We start from the raw sequence: 24198 nt of genomic DNA on the forward strand, positions 1-24198 counted from the left end.
CGAATTTAGTATGTGAAGAATCCAGTTTCAGTCCGCTTTAATCCGAAATTAGTCTGGGAAATTCGTAATCCGAAATTACGTTGCATCAATCCGAAATTAGTATGCATATATAGTACGATAATGCTCTGAATAGATCCGATTTATATATGACTAACGCACGGCAACAAGACACAAATCCGGAATTATCTGGAAGTTGTACGAAATTTATATGCAAACAGTCCGCAATAGTATGAAATTAGTTGGTTAATATCCTTAATCGAATTGAGTACGAAACAATAAGATTGAAGTATGTAGTAGATCTGGTTTTGGTCCGCTTTAATCCGAAATTAGTCTGGGAAATTCTTAATCCGAAATTATGTTGAATCAATCCGAAATTAGTATGCATATATAGTACGATAATGCTCTGAATAGATCCGATTTATATATGACTAACGCACGGCAACAAGACACAAATCCGGAATTATCTGGAAGTTGTACGAAATTTAAATGCAAACAGTCCGCAATAGTATGAAATTAGTTGGTTAATATCCTTAATCGAATTGAGTACGAAACAATAAGATTGAAGTATGTAGTAGATCTGGTTTTGGTCCGCTTTAATCCGAAATTAGTCTGGGAAATTCTTAATCCGAAATTATGTTGAATCAATCCGAAATTAGTATTCATATATAGTACGATAATGCTCTGAATAGATCCGATTTATATATGACTAACGCACGGCAACAAGACACAAATCCGGAATTATCTGGAAGTTGTACGAAATTTATATGCAAACAGTCCGCAATAGTATGAAATTAGTTGGTTAATATCCTTAATCGAATTGAGTACGAAACAAGAAGATTGAAGTATGTAGTAGATCTGGTTTTGGTCCACTTTAATCCGAAATTAGTCTGGGAAATTCTTAATCCGAAATTATGTTGAATCAATCCGAAATTAGTATTCATATATAGTACGATAATGCTCTGAATCTATCCGATTTATATATGACTGACGCACGGCAACAAGACACAAATCCGGAATAATCTGGAACTTGTACAAAATTTATATGCAAACAGTCCGCAATAGTACGAAATTAGTTGGTTAATATCCTTAATCGAATTGAGTACGAAACAATAAGATTGAAGTATGTAGTAGATCTGGTTTTGGTCCGCTTTAATCCGAAATTAGTCTGGGAAATTCTTAATCCGAAATTACTTTGAATCAATCCGAAATTAGTATGCATATATAGTACGGTAATGCTCTAAATCGATCCGATTTATATAAGACTAAAGCACGGCAACAAAACACAAATCCGGAATAATCTGAAATTTGTACGTAATTTAGTTGCAAACAGTCCGCAATAGTATGAAATTAGTTGGTTAATATCCTTAATCGAATTGAGTACGAAACAATAAGATTGAAGTATGTAGTAGATCTTGTTTTGGCCCGCATTAATCCAAAATTAGTCTGGAAAAGTCTTAATCCGAAATTGCGATGAATCTATCCGAAATTAGTATGCATATATAGTACGAAAATGCTCTGAATTGATCCGCGATTTATATATGACTAAAGCACGGCAACAAGACACAAATCTGGAATAATCTGGAACTTGTACGTAATCTATTTGCAAACAGGCGGAATATTACAAAATTAGTATGATGATTGCGGAACATTCCGACTGCAGTATGTAATGAATCCGGTTTTAGTCCGCGTCGGTGTGAAATTAGTCAGATAAAGTCTTCTTCTGAAGTTACTTGGAAACTGTTCAATATGAGTGTATAGAATCCGGTGTTTGTGTGAATGTTTTGTTTTTAATATAATAAAAAAGTGGGATAAGTTAAAAATCCTTAATATTCTGAAACTTGTAGGTAATCTATCCTTAAATATTTCGCAACAGTACGACTATAGTTTTATTAAAGATTTTAATACAAACTGGTTTTAATTTAAAAAATTTTTTTTTAAATTGATTTAGGGATATTTCGTAAGCTATTTACATTAATTCTTTTAAAATTTTAAATGAGAAAAATTTGTTAAACTTTCTGTTTTAAATATATTTCATATTTTGGAATAGTATTAAAAGCAACTATGTTGAATTAAGAAGTTTATTGTATTTCAACAGTATTTGGCAAAATTGAAAGGAATGTATCTTTTTCTACATTAATTACAATACACTTTTCGACGATGTTTGTAATCGGTATAACTTCTCTTGGATTGTACGAGTCAACTTTCCTGATATTTTTCGAATGGACGGTGTTTGTAGTATTACATTTTGTGCCCGGTAATGTATTTTTTTACAACATTCAATTTTTAACTTATTTACATTTAATTTTTCGATTTCAACCCAGCCCTCATTGTCACATTTTAATATATTAACTACTCTAACGAAGTCCCCATTTTGTAATTGAAATACAGTGTTGTTTGTTTTTTGCGGTCGCTTGTATTCAGTGCTATGTACAATCATTTTTCTAAATACACATCTTTCAAAACTTGAAACACAATTGTCTGTATTCGACAAATTTGAATAATTACAATCTTGTTTACCTTTACCGATAAAAACTACATCGTCAGATACTGTTCGACAATAATTTTCCACTTCTGATCTGTTAAACAACGAATCACAATACGTCATGCAAGGGGACATGTCTGGTGTTTTATCTATTATTGATTTAAAAACACTTGCTTGTAGTGTCCTTTTGGTCATTTGCTCATAGACGCCCTTTGGACTATGTACGCATTGCTTTAAGTAGTAGATGGCATTTTCGAAAGCAAATGTGGAAGTTGCCCACAATGGACCGCTCCTTTTTACAGATAAAGTCACGTGACTCGCGCTGTGGACATTGAAAGTCATGTTCTCTTCTCCATACAGAATTTCAAATAGTCCGACGAATTTTAAAAGATCCATGTCGCATTGGTTAATCTCTTCTTCAGTTATCCGTTTTTGTAGGAGCGTAAAAATACTGTTAGATAAAAGAGCAAAATGTTTTACAGCGCACTCATCTAATATTCCTGTTAAACACGGAACTGCATAAAACAGTAGCCACGAGCGCCATTCTGCGGCTTTCCATTTTGCTTTTTCACTCAATAGTGACCTTGGTAAACGATGAATTTCATTAGGAGGTGTCATATTTAAAATGCGCTTGTCAATTTCCTGTTGTTGTTCTTTTGATAAACATATTGCACTGTTTTTCTCAGTCCAAATGTCCCACAACTGAGAAACTACACCTAATAAATCCGCATGAAGATCGTCTCTAACAAAACTCCACACCATGTCCAATGTTCGCACTTCCGATAAAACAGAATATCCTTTAACACCCTCAACGAAACATTTTTTTATTGCAGTTTTGGTATTCTTAGTTCTGGATTTATGTTATTTTTCTGCAGCGTTCATATTTTCAATATGTGATTCATGAGTTCTAAGTTTCGGGTCTTCTTCCTGTAGAATAAATCTCATTGAATTCGCTAAATAAATTCCAAATATGTAGCACCAAGAGCAACCCCAATGTCCATTGAATTGAATTCGGTTTTGTAAAATAGGTCGTGCTACACTATCAACGCTACTCAATAGAGCATACAACAGGAATTTAAAAGTTTCGCCTTCTTTATTTGTCCATTGAAAAGCCTTGGAATTAAAATCAGAAAATTGTTGAACAAAAGGTTCGATGAATATGTTCATCATTTCTGGTGTTGGTTCTTTTTTCGTTATTAACATTCCTGCTAAAATAGGATATTTGAAACGTAAATGAGGTGGTAATTCATTAATAAGCATCAGAATGGGCCAAAAGCTTCTTTTTGAACTATGAAACAGTGGTGCTCCATCCGTGTTGAAAGTGCAAGTTAGTTTTATTAATTCATTTATCCTTGGCGCACCTATTTGTTTCTGATAAAGTTCGCTGTTGTAAACATCGTTAATACTTTCCTCGCATTGAACATTCAACATAATTTTTTCAATGTTTTCAAACAAACCGTTTCTTAAAACATCAGTATTTAAAAAAGTTCTCAATTGATATCGAACGTCAATGGAAATAAAATAATTAGGACTATTCATCGATAGTTTGTAGTGTGTCAAACATTTCTTACAAATAGTCTGGTGGTTCTTGAATTTTTTTTTTGTAGTGGAAGGTTCCAAAGGTTTCTTACATGTTTCACAATAAAAATGATACTTAATTACTTCATCGGAAGGATCAAATATTTCGGATAAATAGTAATCGCTTATATTCCAAAATTCAAATTTACGACCGGCTAAAACTTTTATCAAATTAATCAACTCACGTCTTCCTTTATAACTAAGCGAAAATCTAATGGAAAATCCAAAAACCATCAGTAACACATTTGAAACTGTTAAGTTTGAATCTGGAAACATAATTCTTTTATCGTCTTTGACGTAGTCTTCGAACTTTGAGATATTAAACGACGGCAATTCTTCAGTAGATGCATCAGGTAATTGAATGTTATCATCATTATAAAAAAGTATACGCATTTTTTTAAGTTTTATAGTTCATTTTATTTATATTCTACTTCATAAAATTTGTATTTACTTTATATAAAACATTTTTAAATTAATTTTATTTATATTCTACTTTATAAAATTCTGTTTAATTTTTTTTTAAATTTTAATTGCTTTTTACATTTGATTTAATTAAGTTTTAAAAATTTCTGACAACAAAATTTTTTTCCTAACATTTCCTCGATTTCCTTGACATTTCTCTAACTTACCTGACTTGTGGCAAACGTAGGCTTTCTAAAAGTTTACAATTTTCATTGACCTATAACTACAATTATTTAATTTAGAAAAATTTCATTAAAAGAAAAGGAACTTTTAAATATTACGTACTTGAATTCGATTAATGCAAATTTTGATTATCGTTAATTTTGCCTGTACAACTGCACTTAAGATACTCAGTGCTAAATGATAGTCTCTAAAACGAAAAAAATCTCTAATTGAATTAATTTCCAAATCGACAGAAAGGGGAGTTACAAAGACATATTCAAATGTTTATTTGAGAGGGGAGGTCAAAAAAGTTTTTAAATATGTTTTTTAATACTTAAATGGTCCCAAAATAAGTTTAATTTTTCTGCAACTTTTAAATGTTAAAATGAATTTGTAATTTTTATTTTCAAAAATTTAATTTTTCCTAAACAAATTAAATTTGTTTAAAAAAAATTTTAATTTTGAGAAGTTTTTTTAAGAAAATTTTTTATTACTTACCTAGAAATAATAAACATAGAATGCAAGAAGTGTTAGAGAGCCTGATTAAAAAGCAATTTAAAGTTTTAAATTAAAAAATTAAATATAAGTTAAATTTTTATAAATCAATCTTATATTATTTTGAAATATGTCATAATTAAAAAAATTGTTAAAAAGACACTAAATTAAAAATAAATTTATTTTGAAAAATTATTTGTTTAATAAAAATTCATTAATTCGTTTTGTTAATTTGATTTTAATTTTTTATATGCAATAATTTGAAAGTTATATAGGCAAATAAATATGCAATAACTCTAAAGTTAACGAATTTGAAATCTATGCAACGTTAATCATCAACGATACAAAACAATTAATATTTTTTTATCAAGCAGAAAATAATAACACTTATTTTCTACAATATTTTCTTTTGATAATTGTCAAAAAAACGGCACAATTTTTCTTCAGTCACTTCTACACTGTAAAAAATATATATATAATATATATATATAATAATAAATCATGTACAGAAATTTTAGGTGAAGTCGTTCATATATATATAATTTGTTATACATTATTGTTTCCATGTAATACTCAGAAACAATATTCTATGCTATTTTAAAAACTTACTTAAATCTTGCATATCACATTCGGCTACAGAATTGTCTGTTTTATCTTTAATCTCGAACTGCATCATTTCTGAAATAAAAGTTTATCATTTTTTTTTTCATTTTATATCTTTCAATAAAGAGAATTTTAAAATGGACCTTGTTTATAAAAAAGATTTGTGTTTAAAAAATTATCATATTGAAGATAAAAATGCATAAATTTATTTTGCTAAAATTATTTTAATCATAAATAATAAAATAAAAGTTGTCGTTTAATAAATGACAAATATAGTAAACTGTAAGCAAAAAATTACTGAAAATTATAAAATATAAAACATAATTAAAACGCTGTAGTAATATTATAGGAAAATAAAATTTGAGGTTAGGATGACTTAAAAAATGTCTAAAAATCATATTATATACTATAATTTTTTTATTTACTCAAATAAATTAGGTTTAACATAACAATCGTTATCCATTTATATTATATAAGATATTTATATTATATAATCAACTTACCTGCATTTATTGCAGAATCTAATTTTGAGTATTTTCGTTTTAATGTCCGCGAATGCAATTTTTTGCGTTTTTCCGGGTCAGGTCCAACAAAATCCATCGTGCAAAAATTATTGTTGTTTTGTTTTTTTATCTATATTAACACAATTTAACCCGATCTCGAGTACGTCAACGTACGAATAAAAGGCATTTTAGGTTGTCACGTATTTCAATATGGCTGGCTGGAAGCCGGTGGAATTTTCATTCTTTCTTTTCCAGAAAGCGGGTCATAGTTGAATAGTCTTGACCTGATTGGTTGTCTACAATTAATCAGATTAGGGACAACCAGTTAGATTTGTGGATTTAGGAAAGGAGAAGAAAAATGAACTAACCTAACCCTGCCATCCTTGTCAGTTAGTATTCGCCAGATTTCAAAGCTTTGAAAATGTTTGAAAGAAATGAGAATAGAGCAGGTTAGAGCACGTTTCAATCAACGAAATTCCTGTGAAGGACTCTGCACATATTTAATATAATTATTTTTGAGACAAACTTTCTGTGATTGTAGTGTTTTTGTGAACAATATGAGTTTATTTCTTCACATAAAGTTTACGAGTAAGTGTAAAAACTTCTCCTCATTGACAGAAAATGTACCGGCTTCTGCTATTCCGCGTTACAAAAAAGATAATCCGAAAAATACGAAATACAAAGTTCAATGTGGCTGTTCAGAAAAGCAATGTATGGCATCAGTTATTTTCTCTGCAGGTAAGCATTATTGGTTTTATACATTAAAATATACGACAAATTTAGTATAATTCATTGATTGAATATATAAATTTTACTTTATAGGTTCTTTTCTCATTTTTCAAATTTATTATAACCTCTTGAAAATATCATTTTTTCATTTAAAGAATAAAATTCGTTAAGTATATTTAATTCGCTAATAAAATGCCATGACAATATATAGGTTATATTTGATCGCTGTATAAAAAAAATATTTAGTTTGGTCTCGGAATTTTATTTAGCCTGTTCGAACGAATTGTATATAGTTATTGCAAAATAGCAACTGTTGACTCAAAACCATATACAGAACACAAATCAAATTTTTAGATAAACTTTATGATAAATATTCCTAGACTGTGTATAATTACTATATTATTATGCTCATTTTATGTTTTCATTAAAACATTAAGAACAAATAAAAATAGTTTTTAAGTTTGAAATGCATATATATTTAAAACAAATGCCAATTAACTCTTAGCTATTTATATATAACTAGCAAAATTAAACGTGCGCAAGCGCGACAAATTGAGTATTTAATTGTTTGTTATAAAGAAATTAAAGATTAATATTATCAATAATAATTTAATTTATTAGAATATTATTACATATTAAATAATAATATTGAAAATTATATGTTTACAAGCCTCGGATTATATGACTTTTTTCGACTTTTTTCAAAAATACGACTTTTATCGACTTATTGTAATAAAATGCGACATTTTTTTTTACATTTGAAAAAAATGTAAATAAAATACATTTTTTTAGTATAAAATGTAGATCTTCTTCATATCTTCTTCAATTCAATTATTTAACAAATTTTGAACTAAATTGATTCTTCACTAAATTAATTATTTTTAATAATTTTAATGAAATACATCATAAATTCAATTATATCAAAATTAGTTTTCAATTAAAATTTTTATGAGATTTAACAATTGTTTATAATTTAAAAAAAAATATCACAAAAAAATTGAATTATTTTTTAAAAATTTCAATTCAAAATAAACTAAAATTCAATTATTACCCAAAATTTTAATTCAAAATCAATTAAAAATCCAATAATTATCCAAAATTTTCAATTTAAAATTTAATTATTTACCAAGTTTTCCATTCAAAATAAAATTCAATTATTTTCAAGATTTTCAATTCAAAATCAACTAAAATTGAGTTATTTTTAACATTTTAAATTCAAAATCAACTAAAATTCTATTATGTATTTTTCAAAACTTTAATTCAAAATCTTTTAAAATTCAATTATTTTCAAAAATTTCAATTTAAAAGCTTCAATTATTTTTAATGATTTTATAATATTCTTCGAAAATTCAATTATTTGAAAGCATTTTGCAATTAAAAAAAATTTTTAAGTTCAATTTTTGTCTGTAATTTCTAATAAATTCTTCAATTATTTGAAATTAATTTATTTTCCAAAATTTCAATTATTTTCAAAATTTTCAATTCAAAATCTTTTAAAATTCAATTATTTTCCAAGCATTCAATTCAAAATCAACTAAAATTCAAGTATTTTTCAAAACTTTGATTGAAATTCAATTATTTTCGAAAATTTCAATTCAATATTAATTAAAATTCAATTATTAATCAAAATTTAAATTGAAATTTAATTATTTTCCAAAATTTCATTTATTTTTAAAATTTTAAGTTCAATTCAGTGAAAAATACAATTTTCAAAAATTTTAATACGAATTTGTAAAAAATCGACAAAATTTCAATTCAAAATCAATTAAAATTCAATTATTCGTAAACATTTCAATTTAAAATTATTTATCAAAATTCACAATCCAAAATCAACTACATAAAATTAAATTATTATCCAAAATTTCAATTAAAATTCAATTATTTTCCAAAATATTAATTCAAAATCAACTAAAATTCAATTATTTTCAAAAATTTCAAATTAAAAGCTTCTAAAATTTAATTATTTTAAAAATTTTCCATCTAAAATTTGTTGAAATTTAATAATTTTTAATTATAACTCTTTCTGAAGAGAAAAAAAGAGATTTAATTTTCAAAAATGAGAAAAAGAATTGTCAAAATTTGACAAGTCATAAGATAACTATTCAAAAAAACACGTGAAATCAGAAAAGGCCAACTTCAAGTTAGGACAGAAGGACAGACCAAGCATTTTATTATTATATAATTTCGTTTGCTTTGATTATTATTATCAAACATATATACCCAAAAGTATGTATTAATGCATTTTAACTATGTCTATATTTTCTGTGAATTATTTAGGATCTAAAATTACTATAAATTATTAAAATTTCAATAATGATATTTTAGAAATTTTAATTTTTACAAGACTAAATTTTTTTTAATTTACACGCTTGATTGTTCAAAATTTTTTTTAAAAAGTATATAAAATCATATGCGTACAGTGCTTTTATTGTTAAGTAAAAAATAAATATATGAAAAGTAGAATTTGTATATTTTTCAGTGTAAAAGAACAAAAATCTTAATGGGTATACTAACAATAATAACAATTCTCAAAGTTACAAAATGCAGCTCAAACTCGACTGGGTTTTCAGTGTACTAGCTGAGAGTTGCATTATTAATGTTACCATTTAGTTTGATGACCTAATAATTTTGTTAGTAAGATACCTAAGTATATATTATTTAAACTAACTAATAAAATAAACTGATAAAATTAGCATCGTAGTTTTTAAACTAAAAATGACCATCTCAAAAAAGATGACGGTAATAAATCTTGTCTTTTAGTGTAAATATATTTCTGCATGATACTTTTTAATGTGGAATACAATTTAATTGTGGAATACAAGTATAAAAGAATTCTTTAAAAATGATCTAATGTGTCCCCTCTATTTGCCATTTTATTATATAATTTTTTTAAACATTATGTACTTTAATGTTGAAAATTAGAGTCTTTGGAAGAACTGAACAAGAAATTATCAGACACACGATGTAAATATATTCCTTCCAATCTTTTGGAAACTGCGTCTGAATATTCTGCTGATGAAAGTGTAGTTACAAAGCAAAAAAAATCTCAGGTAAATGTAAGTCTTGAAATAATTATAAAACTGATTTTATAATATTTTAAATTATATACATCTTTTCTTTAAGAGTTATACCACCCTGAACGCAAAAAATTTTTACGGTTTGAAAAAATGTTTTGAATTAACAGAGATATGTTGATAGTCACAAGCATGGTCGCACAAAAATTACCAAAAATTATCTTGCTTTTCGCAACGGTGGGCCTGAGGTCTCAAAAAATTTTCAACCGATTGACTTATGAAAATTGAAACACAACTTCTTAAATAAATCCCCTATAGAGTGACATATGATTGCTTTACTCGTGAAATTTAAAAAAAGAGTTAAGAATTAATTTTTATCTATAATAGTTTCGTCAAAATAAGTTCCTTTCAAACCGGTCAATTTTCTTGCGTTCATGGTCATGTAACCTCTTAAAAGATAATTTTGATAAATTGTATTAATTTCGTAGAATAATGCCGACAAAGAAAAAAAACAAAAATTATTGGAAAATAAGTTAAAAGCAATGGAAGAAAAAAAACACAAAGTAAGTATTAAGATGTTGATAAGATATTAAATGTATTGTATTGTAATAATCATGTTAAACAAGCAAAAATATACAGTTGTAATATAAAAAGGAGCCAATTCTTATACTTCAAAAGCCAATTGATCTATAAGATAAGGTACTCACAATAAAAGTTTTTATGCATTTTACATAGGAAAAACAAAAAAATTAATCATCAGCTGCCACGACTGAGTCATTTAAAGTAAAATATTATTTTACTATTTATTTACTTTAATGTAATAATAGATATTTTTTAAAAATTTGTCATAATTTTTATATTTAAAGACTAATAATTTATATTTATTAAATAAATATATATTTTTTTATAATTTATTAATTATTGAAATTTAACAGGGCATTATCAGCAGTGAAAGTAAGAAGGAAAATAAAGGAAAAATAAAAAAGGAAATTTTTGACAAAAAAGCAGAAACTGCGGTAGATGTAGTTAAACTCTATCCAAAAGTCTTGCTTCATGTTCAAGACAAGGTAAAACTTTAAAACAATTAATACTATTTCCGAACTAAAATAATTATTTTTAAAAAGTGTTTTATCTTTTTACATTTGTTATTTTACGGAAGAAAGCTTTTTTTTAATGGAGTTATTTTACAGTAAAACAAATCGATCTTCCAGTGAAACTTTTATTGTTTTTCTAAATGAAGTTTTTTCTGTATTGTTTTGCTTAATTTTATAAGTATAAAAATTTATAGGTTAATAATAATGACAAAGAAAGAAAAGAAATTAAGAACGCATCTGAAGAGAAAGAAAATTGCAAAACAAGTAAACCTGAAGAAACTGGTACAGCAGTTAAAGGGAAACCAAAAATCAAGGAGAATATTCAAATTAAGGTAATTATAGTGTATATTACATGGAGGGTTTAAAAATTTTAGGATTCCTTAAACAATTTTTTTTCAAACTTCTTTAATAAGAATAAAAAATATCAATTAAAAAATAAAAAATTTTAATTCCATTCGTTTCTTATAGAAGCCATTATCTGTAAACACTTATGGTAATGCAAACATCAAGTCAGTTGAATATTATTTTATTTAATTTAAACTTCTTGAAATACCTACAATTTTTTTTCAGTAATAAATTTGGGAAAAAATGTAAGAAATTCTCTTAATAAATGTTTTCTATTATATATGTATAAGATAAATATTAAAAAACTTATTTTAAAATTATTTATTAGTCGTATGGTAAAGTAAACACATACCCAGTTTAATTTTTTATTTATATCTCTTAAAGTATGAATAATTTGAATTCCATAGTCTTAGCATTTTTCATAGCACTCTTATCTTTTATATATTAAAACAGTTTTTATGTTTTTCTGTTCTTATTTTCATGTTAGTGTATTTTTGAGTAACAAATTTTTTTTTCCAAAAACTGGGATTCCCCCACTTTAGACTCGCTAGTACATATTACACAGACACTACTAAGATCAAAGTATATAAAATTCGAGGGACAATAGTAGTAGGGGAAAAGCTCGCTCGACAAACTGGGGAAACGGCTTTACTGAGAGAGGGTTTACTGGGATGGTTGACTGTATTTAATTTTTAATTTCATTCCTGAAGGCACCTGACGTTGAAAAGAATTCTGATTCTATCGACTCCTCTTCGTCAACATTCACGAAAAAAGGTTTAGAAGATGATTTAAATCCGGATTCTTATAAGGAGGAACAAGTTTTCAATGGCCAAGAATTTGGTGGAGAAAATTATAGAAATACCAACACTGACAATGCAGCATTTGATGATGAGGTATTTTGAATGTAAATTTATCATTGTATGTTACTCATTTTTCAAAATTTTTATTTTATTCTTCATAGGATGAGCTAGAAATCGATGATAAAGCAACGATACGTCAATTGAAACGTAGAATAATTGTTTTAGAAACGGAAAATCGCTCCTTACTGAAGGCAAATATAAAAATGCAGAAGAAAGTTGTTGACTGTTTCACACAAGTGCAAAGTAAGTTTTTTGTGGTTTCCTTTTAATGGACAATTTAAAAGTCGTCAAATCTTTGTCTAAATCTAAATGTATAGTCAATTACTACTCATGTAGTAATTTTCAAATGATTTAATTTAAAACTCGGAATTACAAATTTTTTTTATAACAGAATATCTGTGTTTTATTTTAACAAATAAGATAATCTAAAAAATTTATACTTTAAATACATTATTTACAGCAACTGTTAACAATATTTCTAATTCAGCGCAAATAGAATTGGAAAGAAAGATTTACACTGGCGAAGAATTGTCCGTGGGGGAAATAAATGAATCAGCAAACCAGGTATTTTTAATATTTCAAATAATGTTTAGATTTTAATTTTAAGTAGCTTAAAATAAATTTTTTTATAGATTCATGCTGGGTTTGGTGTCTGGGTGGACCGAGATAAATATGATACGATTAGATATTCACATAAGATAAACACCCAAAAGTTTATAAAACGAATGGCATCTGAGATTTTTGGTGATGATGTACTTAAAGCTTCTACAGTGAAAGGGCAAACAGACAAACCTGCTCTTCATGTTATCGGTATTGAAGCTTTAAAAGGTAATTTTACTTCAGTTAAATTAATTTTAAAAAATTCGCGTTTCTCTTTTTAATACCAAATATTTTAAAAACAATTTTTTATTTAAAAATAAGACCACTTCTAAAAATAAATATTCTTAAAAAGTTTTAATAATTATAATAATTTTAATAATATTTAATTGATTAATTTTTTTAATTAAAATTAGTTAAAATTTTTTTATAAATAATTTGTTACTTTCTCAGCTATTAGTAAATATTGGATGAAGGAAGTCAGAAATATGAGTGACTCAGATATTGTAAAGGAGCTCTTGAGTGTTACGAATTACCTCAACCACAAAATCAACGATCTTAATCGTACTAATCGTACACCGAAAAAAGCGAAAGGTGTTAAAAGAAAACAAACAGATCAAAACTCTAAGACTGAAATCAAGAAACAAAAGAAGAATTCTTCTAAAAACGTGACAAAAGATGGGTCGAAATTAAAAAACCCGAACAGTACTGTTGAAAAATCGAAAAGCGATAATAAAGAATCAGAAGTTAATGAAGATGAGATTCAGGAACGCAGTTCCGAAAAGTTAGAGAAAGATGACTATTCGAGTGATTGGGATAGTAAAAAATTATCGGATGCTGAAAGTGACGAGGATAAAGAGGTTGATATTGAAAGCTTAGAGGAAAAAGTTGATTCTCCAGAGCCAAAAGAGCTGTCGGATAGTGATGAAAACTAACGTAACTTTGCCAAATCATTACATTAGTTGTTTCGATGATAAGTATTATTGTTTCAGTATTTTATTTTTCAATTTAAACAACATACATGTATTGGTAAATATTTATATTTGATTTTTGTTTCTTAATATATAATATGTTTATTGTCTACGATATATATTGACAAATGATATTTTATGTTTAACATTTGATATTTTATCAATATTAAGTTAAATAGGTTCATTTAGTACACTGTAAATATATCGTTATTTTAGATTGATACTTGCGTACGAAATCGTAAGTAATTCATTTAACTAATAGTTTCAATATAATTTTAATACTTTCAACAATATCAGTATTAAGAAACGGTATTCTTACTTTAATATGTTTTTATAATAATGCGATTTTTCCATACCTTATTAGACCTTATAATTTACTTTTTTCTTGTCATCATTAAAATAAATAAAATTGTATTAATCTTCTAAATACATTTTCTTTTGTTTATAAAATAATTGCGGACTAATTTCTAATTCACTAATTTGCAAAGATTAAACTAGTTGAGAATTATTAAGGATTAATTCTCGTTTGATTTCGCCTAATAATCAGAATTAATTTCGGACAGTTGTGGACCATTCCACAAATTTTCGAATTTAATTTTGCAATTTTATATTATATAATATTAATAATATATTCAAACTATTTCTGGATTAACTTACAGTAAAACAAACCGAATTATTATTATCATATTGATTTCAGTTGTAACCAAACTTATTCCAAGTAACATAAATTTGATTATAAATGAATTATTTTGCATTATTTCTGGATTGAACAATAAAAGATCCGATTATTTCCGTACTTAACCGGACTATTTCCAAAATGGGCCAAACTGATTACAGATTCACCACAAATAATTTAACCATTTTGACTTCAGTTTTAACCGGATTTATTCCAGATGACCTCAACTATTACCACAAAGCGGATTATTTCGGAATAATTTCAGATATAATAGTAAAAAAACAGATTATTTCCGGATTTGATCGGAGTAATCCCTTATTTAATAAATGTACAGAATCGGAAAAATTCCAGATTGGGACAAACTGATTCCGGAAACACTACTTATAATTAAACCACATTGATTTCAGTTTTAACCGGACTTATTGCGTATGACGAAGACCTAACCATTAATCGGATCATTTCGGAATTGTTTCGGATTTACTATAAAGAAATAACTGATTAGTTTCGGATTCGACCGGACCGATTCGTGATTTAATTATGGCGTGTAATCGGATTATCTTCGGATTCGAGCAAAGTAATTCCCGATTCACTACTTATAATTAAATCAAATTAATTTCAGTTTTAACCGGAGTTATTTCGGATCACAAAAACGTGACCATAATTCGGATTATTTCGGATTTTTTCCGGATTTACTAGAATCAAATAACTGATTAGTTCCGGATTCGACCGGACCGATTCGTGATTTAATTATGGCATACAATCGGACTAATTCCGGATTGGGTCAAACTGATTCCGGAAACACTACTTATAATTAAACCACATTGATTTCAGTTTTAACCGGACTTATTGCGTATGACGAAGACCTAACCATTAATTGGATCATTTCGGAATTGTTTCGGATTTACTATAAAGAAATAAGTGATTAGTTCCGGATTCGACCGGACCGATTCGTGATTTAATTATGGCGTGTAATCGGATTATCTTCGGATTCGAGCAAAGTGATTGCCGATTCACTACTTATAATCAAATCAAATTAATTTCAGTTTTAACCGGAGTTATTTCGGATGACAAAAACGTGACCATAATTCGGATTATTTCGGATTTTTTCCGGATTTACTAGAATTAAATAACTGATTAGTTTCGGATTCGACCGGACCGATTCGTGATTTAATTATGGCATACAATCGGACTAATTCCGGATTGGGTCAAACTGACTCCGGAAACACTACTTATAATTAAACCACATTGATTTCAGTTTTAACCGGACTTATTGCGTATGACGAAGACCTAACCATTAATCTAATCATTTCGGAATTGTTTCGGATTTACTATAGAGAAATAACTGATTAGTTCCGGATTCGACCGGACCGATTCGTGATTTAATTATGGCGTGTAATCGGATTATCTTCGGATTCGAGCAAAGTGATTCCCGATTTACTACTTATAATCAAATCAAATTAATTTCAGTTTTAACCGGAGTTATTTCGGATGACAAAAACGTGACCATAATTCGGATTATTTCGGATTTTTCAGGATTTACTAGAATCAAATAACTGATTAGTTCCGGATTCGACCGGACTGATTTGTGATTTAATTATGGCATACAATCGGATTATCTTCGGATTCGGGCAAAGTGATTCCCGATTCACTGCTTATAATTAAATCATATTGATTTCAGTTTTAACCGGAGTTATTTCGGATGACAAAAACTTGACCATAATTCGGATTATTTCGGATTTTTTCCGGATTTACTAGAATCAAATAACTGATTAGTTTCGGATTCGACCGGACCGATTCGTGATTTATTTATGGCGTGTAATCGGATTATCTTCGGATTCGAGCAAAGTGATTCCCGATTCACTACTTATAATCAAATCAAATTAATTTCAGTTTTAACCGGAGTTATTTCGGATGACAAAAACTTGACCATAATTCGGATTATTTCGGATTTTTTCTGGATTTACTAGAATCAAATAACTGTTTAGTTTCGGATTCGACCGGACCGATTCGTGATTTATTTATGGCGTGTAATCGGATTATCTTCGGATTCGAGCAAAGTGATTCCCGATTCACTACTTATAATCAAATCATATTGATTTCAGTTTTAACCGGAGTTAGTTTGGATGACAAAAACCTGACCAGAAATCGGATTATTTCGGATTTTTTCCGGATTTACTAGTAGTAAATAACTGATTAGTTCCGGATTTGAGCGGACTAATTCCTGGTTCACTAGTTGCGTACTATCGGACTAACTCCGGACTACACCAGACTATATTTGGATTCCCTAGGTATTGACAAACAGTATTATTTTCGGACTTAACCGGACCAATTCCAGGTGACAAAAACCTGACCATAACCGCATTGTTTCGGACTAATCGCGGATTAGTCCGAAATTAGTCCGTTATTTTAACCAGGGCAACCTTTCAGATACTGATCTATAAAACAATTCAATTTTTAGCAACAAATTTTAATAAGTACTAATAGCACAGACAAAAAACTAATTTTGTTTTGGCCGAGAAACTACACTAATGTATTCCCATGTATTTCTTTCCGCTGAATCCGAAGTCACATAATTATCAGATTGGCACTTATTTTTGAGATATACTAAAAAAAATGATCAAAAACACGAATTAAAATCAAAAATGAAGAAAAATATTTCAAGTCACTGTACTAGTCTATTTTCATGTATTTTTGCCACTAAATCCGAATCTAAAGTCAGAATTGTCAGATTAGCTAATAATTTTGAGATGAACTCAAAAAACTGCTGAGAAACACAAAAAACCAGAAAAAAATTTTTATACTATACTAGTGTATTTTTATGTAATTTTTCCTCCCAAATCTGAATCCAAAGTCGGAATTGCTAAATTAGCTTAAACTTTTAAAATAAACACAAAAAGTTACCAAAAAAAACGGTTTTTTGAGTTTATTTTTAAAAATTAAACCATTATGCCAATTCTGACTCCAATTTCTGATTCAGCGGAAAAAATACATTAAAATATACTAGTATCGTGTCTCGGACAAAAATGTTCTTCTTTTGACTTTAATTCGTGTTTTCCAACAGTTTTTTCATTTTTTTAAAAGTTTATTTCAAAATTTTTAGCCAACCTAAAAATTCTGACTTTGTATTCGGATTCAGCGGGGAAAAAAACACTAGTGTAGTGTTAAATTTTTTTTTTTTTAATTCGTATCTTTGAACCGTTTTTTGAATATATTTAAAAAATAAAAGCCAATTTGACAATTTTGACTTGGGATTCGGATTCAAGGCGAAAAAATAAGTGGGAATACACTAGTGTAGTTTCTTGGCCAAAAAAACAAAAAAAATGTATGGTGTAATTTTGAATGATACATACCGAAACACTTCTTGATTTCCAAGTGTCCACATAGTTATTAATAACTTTTTGGTCACTGGAATGCTCGAATATGGAGAATGAGCATATATATCAGGTCCCAGGATCTCACTCACAGCTTCCATCGTCGGCCTGTACATGCGAAAATGCGATTGAAAATCTGTAAATAAATTTTTAATATTAATAGGACTGCCACTAAAATGTAGGACTAAAATTCAAAGCTTTTTCAAAGAATTTCTTTTACTACAACAGACTAATAAATTTCAATTAATAGGTATTGAAAATAAAAAAATGAAATAAATAAAAATATTTTGTCAATGAGACATTCCGCATTATATTTCGAATAAAGTCGTTGCGGAGTAATTTTTAAACAAATTGATACTTTCAGAAATGATTCTGTATGATACCTGGAGGACGAAATAAAAAGAATAATGTTGAAATATTTATTATTTCTCTTAAAATATGAGTTTAAAGTGGAGCAGGTACAGAAAACTGTCACTATTTCAGGATTTAGAAAATATTTTTAAAATGATAGAAAAATAGTTAAAAGTGTAAAATAAATTGTTGGTTCTTATTCTGAATTGATCGATTAATTATTTTTTAATGATTAAAGTGGTGAAAAAAAATTAAAATAATAGATAAAATGTTTTTTCAAAATTGGTCTGTAAAATAAGTTAATTTTGTGATTTTTGTTAATAAATTATGAGAAAGTAGAATTATTCAAATAAAATTCGATTAATCCAAATAAAATGAAAAATAATTCCAAATTTTCTTGATACTTTTTCCATTTTTACTTTAAAAATATGAGAAAAGTTAAGTTGAAAGAACGTACTTTCTGCATTTTAGCGAACTTTGCAATTCGATATCTTCTTCGTTGGAGAAAAATGAAAAAATTTGTGATTCTCACAAAATTTAAGTTGAATCAAAATCTATGAGTTCTAAAAGGTTTCGTTTTGGTCCCACGAATCTAGTTTTGGAGATAAAAATTATTAAAAACTGCACTGTATTTCCAGATTAAAACTTAATAATGTTCTTTTTTACATGAAGTTGCTGCTTCCGTACACTCTGATTGTTTTTCTACTGTTTTAACCTGGAAATAAAGTGCAATTTTTAATATTTTTTATCTCTAAAATCAGATTCGGGACCAAAACGAAAGCAGGGTGGCGAGTTTTTTTATGATTTTAAATTCTTGGTCATTTTTGCAATATTTCCCGGTCAAATGTTTCTGAACAATTTAACATTATCTTTTATCTATTCAGGCATCACAGTACCATTTTTTTTTCAAAATAGATGAAAAGGTGAATAATTTTATGAAAATAGGTGACAAATAGTTGTAAAAAATTATTACCCAATTATTAAACAAACACTTTTCTAATTATTTTGTTCATGAAAAATGACAATTTTTTACCTATTGAAATTGAAACACATTAAATTTTGTATTCAGTGAAATTTAGATAAATTAAAATTTATTTCAATTGAATTTGAGTTAAACAATAATTTTAATGAAATGAAAATTACAACCTTCAAAATTCAGACGAAATAAATTTAGATAATAAATTATATTTCAAACTCTAAAAATTAATTTTCAATAAAAATTTGTTAACAAAAAATCTAGTAAATTACATTGACAAAAATTTTAAGTTTAAATCTCCTAAAATTCAATTATTTCTAAAAATTTCAACTGTATCTCTTAGGTGAAAATGAAAATGAAAAAAGGTGAATAAGTGACAGTCTATGATCCCTGTCTATTACGTTTTTTTGGTAATTTTCTTAACGTTCTAAATAAATTCCCTGATTTTTGTCAAGTATGAAATTTTATTTATTTAAATTTGTTTGAAATTTATAAATTTATTATTTTTTAAAGCCTTTTTGCTGATGGATATTTATCAAATTTTTTAAGAACTGAAAAAAATTTTGGTTTAGTCATGAATTTCCCGGTTTTCCCGGTCAATTTTTGAAATCCCGATCATTTCCCGGTCCACTCGCCACCCTGGAAACTTTTTAGAAGGGGTAGATTTTGGTTTGACTTGAATTTTGTGAGAATATCAAATTTTTTTATTTTACTCCTACCAAGATATTGAGTTGCGAAGTTTGCAAAATTTCAGAAATTTCCTTCTTTTAACTTTATTTTTCTCGTATTTTTGAAATAAAAATAAAAAAAGTATCAAGAAAATTTGAAATTATTTCACATTTACTTTATACATTGGGTAAATGTCGAAATTCATAATATTAATAATTCCACTTTCTCATAATTTTTTTGACAAAAATCGAAAAAATTAGGTTATTTTACTGAATAATTTTGAAAACATATTTTATTTATTATTTTAATTTTTTCACTATTTTGATCATTACGAAATATTTAATTGATCCATTCTAAGCAAGAACCAATAATTCTTTTTACACTTTGAACAATATTTTTCTGTGATTTTAAAAATATTTTTTAAATGCTAAAAAAGTAACATTTTTCCATAACTGCTCCACTTTAAAATTATATTTTAAAATGAATAATAAAAATTTTAACTTAATTCTTTTTATTTCGTTTCCTAAATATCATAAAGAATCATTTCCGAAAATACCATAAAATGGGGTTATTTCGCTCATTTTCGGGTAAATTCGCTCACTGGTTTTTGCTTCAAATTAGCTTTGAATTAAAATTTGATATTTTTATTAACAAATTCAATATTTGTTTTTGTTAATAAAAGTAATAAAAGCGTCAAAGTTTATTTTAAAGCAAATTTAAAGCAAAAAAACCGGTGAGCGAATTTACCCGAAAATGAGCGAAATAACCCAATTTTACGGTATCGACTTATTTAAAAATTAGTCCGCAACGACTTTAGGTGAAATATAATGGAATGTCTCCAATGAATTTATTATATTTTCACACCTGACGGTGCAAATCTCGGAATGATATTTTCAAAATAATTTTCCGTCTTAGGAATTACAACCTTCCTCGTCGCAGCTGCTACTAAAATAAGTTCCTCCTCTTCCTGTTCCTCTTCATCGTCAAGAATCATGTCAAAGGCTGTCAAAGCCACTAAGACTCTTTGCACATCATCAACAGCAGCAGCAGCAGCTTAATTTTTTAACAAAAAAATTAATTATTATGCATGTAGAATTTAAATTAAAATTCCAAAAAATAATGTACGCGTGAGTCAATAAAATAGTGTTTTTTTTAAATTAAGATTTACTATATTTTTGATATGTAAAATAAAAAGAACTAATTATGAATTAAATAACTGTGACTTGAAGGAGTATAATAAAAATAATATACTGAATACAAATTATTGTATAATAAACAACAATTTAATTTATAATATTTGATGAAATTTTTTCAACAATTCAAATTATTTGATAAGTGTATTACTTTTTTAAAATTAACTAAAATAGATAGTAGAGAATTTTAGAAAAATTTAATTAAATATTTACACAATTAAAAAAATTTAATAGCTACTCAGAAACAGTACTTAATAATTTTTCAAATAAAATGAACAATTTAATAATAAAAAAAATTTTAATGTTCTGAATTGCTTGAAAATATTTTAAAATATTTTCAAGCAATTCAGAACATTAAAATTTTTTTATTTACAACTGTTAAACAACATTATTAAAACAAAATTTAATTAAATAGAATTGTAGAGAATCTCTCATAGAATAAAATGAGGTAATGTTTATAAAAATTGGTTAAAAATTAGGATTCGCATAAATAATTTTCAAGGAAAATTACAAAATAGTTAATTAACTAATTATACAATAACAAATTTTAACTGAAAATTATTTTTTCTAAAAATTCTATAATTGAACCTTATCAGGGTTTCCACAAGTCAGGAAAATCAGGGAAATATGCCAAGAGAAAAAATAGGATATACTTCCGAAGTAGGGGTACCTCCGATTTTAATAAAACTTGGTATACTAACGTATTTTGGTGCGCTGATTACGAAAATGATAGTGAAAATTGGCGCAAATTTGATTATCATGGTAAAAACCATAAAAAACACCATAAAATAATGGTTTTTTACAATTATCTCGTAAAAAACGCAAAATTTCGAAAAAAGTTTTAGACAAAAGTTGTAGATCTCAAAAAAACACACATTTTATGTTTTATGCATTTTTTACCAAAAGTCATTATTTTTCAAGAAAAATCCAAAAAACGAAAAACACCATGATAATGAAAACATATACAGCAGTCATGGTTAGACATATTATTTGACTCGTATATAGTATAGAGTACCTTCGATCTTAATGAAACTTGATATACTAACGTATTTTGGTTCGCTGATTACGAAAATGATAGTGAAAATTGGCGCAAATTTGATTATCATGGTAAAAACCATAAAAAACACCATAAAATAATGGTTTTTTACGATTATCTCGTAAAAAACGCAAAATTTCGAAAAAAGTTTTAGACAAAAGTTGTAGATCTCAAAAAAACACACATTTTATGTTTTATGCATTTTTTACCAAAAGTCATTATTTTTCGTGAAAAATGGTCCGAAAGTAATTTGCGGAAATTGTGGGGTGGAGTCTACAGCAGCGGTAAATGCAAAATAGTAAACACGGCCTTCGGCCGCGTAAGGTACTGCTCGCTTCTCTTTTTAAGAAATCTTGGCGAGAGGGGGTGGATGTGTCCGAAAGTAATTTGCGGAAATTGTGAGGTGGAGTCCACAGCAGCGGTAAACGCAAAATAGTAAACACGGCCTTCGGCCGCGTAAGGTACTGCTCGCTTTTCTTTTTAAAAAAACCTTGGCGAGAGGGGGTGGATATGGCCGAAAGTATTTTGCGGAATTCGTTAGATCCTGACTAATGGTGAATATGATACTATATACGAGTCAAATAATATGTCTAACTATGACGGCTGTATATGTTTTCATTATCATGGTGTTTTTCGTTTTTTGGATTTTTCTCGAAAAATAATGACTTTTGGTAAAAAATACATAAAACATAAAATGTGTGTTTTTTTGAGATCTACAACTTTTGTCTAAAACTTTTTTCGAAATTTTTTGTTTTTTACGAGATAATCGTAAAAAACCATTATTTTATGGTGTTTTTTATGGTTTTTACCATGATAATCAAATTTGCGCCAATTTTCACTATCATTTTCGTAATCAGCGCACCAAAATACGTTAGTATACCAAGTTTCATTAAGATCGGAGCAAGAAGACTAGAGACAGGAGAGTAAAGTAGAGTAGTGGGGGTAAGACAAATCTGGTAGGCATATGAGGGCGACCCTAGAAGGCGTCAAGTATCTATTTTTTGATTCTGCGCATAATATATATATGTATGTATGACGTATATATCTTACATGTGATTTGTTTTTGTTATGGCCGTCAAGTCAAAAAAGCCTGTGTTAGTTTACAAAATTAGCAATTTTTAAATGTTAAGTTAATTTATATTTGATCAATAATGAGTGGAAAGTGTTGTGTAACTAATTGCTGTGATAATGATGAAGATAAAGAAAATCATCGAACATTATTTCCCTTTCCGAAGGACGAGGTATGTCATTATATTATTTATGTTTTTATTATAGTAATAATGTCTAATAATAATTATTAAAAAATGAAAATGTTAAATAAAAATATTCAAAAGTTTTAATTTACTGTTTATTTATTTATTATAACCATTTTTTGTTGTAGAAGTCTAGAAAAGAATGGTTAAATGCTATTGGACATAACCTGAAAAAATACCGGCTTGATGTAAAGCAATTATATATTTGCAACAATCATTTTAACGAAGATTGCTTTTATTCAAATGGTTTTTTTTATTCACTGGTTCTTGTAAAAGACAATTAAAAAGATTAAATTTTTTTTCTTTACGATAAATATAATCTATTTACTTTTTCGTCTTTGAGCAACAGCTGATCAGCTGTGCATTCACGCGAATTTTACTACGCCCATGACTATGCCCAATACAAATATCTTTGACTATACACATTTTCTCGGTAAATGTGTGTGAAAGATGCGCAGAATCGAAAAGAGTAGTTGACGCAATCAAGGGTCGCCCTCATATACCTACCACTGTTGACTCAATGCTCTGCATGAGAAAACGGTCGAGTTTACTCTCCTGTCTCTAGTCTTCTTGGATCGGAGGTACCCCTACTTCGGAAGTACACCCAAAAAATATTTTGTCAGGGAAAATTTTGATATTGAATAAAATATAAAAAATAATTTAAATAAAAAAAATTTTTTTTTAATTTTATAAAGTAGAATTTGAAATTTTTTTTTCAAACTATATCATTAAAATTTTGCTAAAATTCGTTATCTGTAAATATTTTTTTGTCGGGGAA

General features: G+C 27.3%; 1 protein-coding gene across 1 annotated transcript; it reads left to right on the top strand.

Moving 5' to 3' along the window:
- Nucleotides 1–11852: 11852 nt before the first annotated feature.
- On the top strand, nucleotides 11853–13867 carry LOC127291133 (uncharacterized). Its single transcript, XM_051320057.1, has 6 exons — nucleotides 11853–11873; nucleotides 12178–12360; nucleotides 12429–12570; nucleotides 12788–12891; nucleotides 12960–13155; nucleotides 13378–13867. Exons 1-6 carry the CDS (start codon nucleotides 11853–11855, stop codon nucleotides 13857–13859), a joined length of 1128 nt encoding a protein of 375 aa, XP_051176014.1. The 3' UTR covers nucleotides 13860–13867.
- Nucleotides 13868–24198: the final 10331 nt, after the last annotated feature.

Source organism: Leptopilina boulardi, unplaced genomic scaffold, assembly GCF_019393585.1.
Source record: "Leptopilina boulardi isolate dan_hultmark-lab unplaced genomic scaffold, ZJU_Lbou_2.1 LbouV2_125, whole genome shotgun sequence".
In the NCBI taxonomy this organism is placed as follows: Eukaryota; Metazoa; Arthropoda; class Insecta; order Hymenoptera; family Figitidae; genus Leptopilina; species Leptopilina boulardi.

Coding starts and splice junctions, on each gene's coding strand:
- LOC127291133 (XM_051320057.1), top strand. CDS start 11,853: ATGAATAATTTGAATTCCATA. Junction 12,361..12,428: donor ATGCAGCATTTGATGATGAG/GTATTTTGAATG, acceptor TATTCTTCATAG/GATGAGCTAGAAATCGATGA. Junction 13,156..13,377: donor CGGTATTGAAGCTTTAAAAG/GTAATTTTACTT, acceptor TTACTTTCTCAG/CTATTAGTAAATATTGGATG.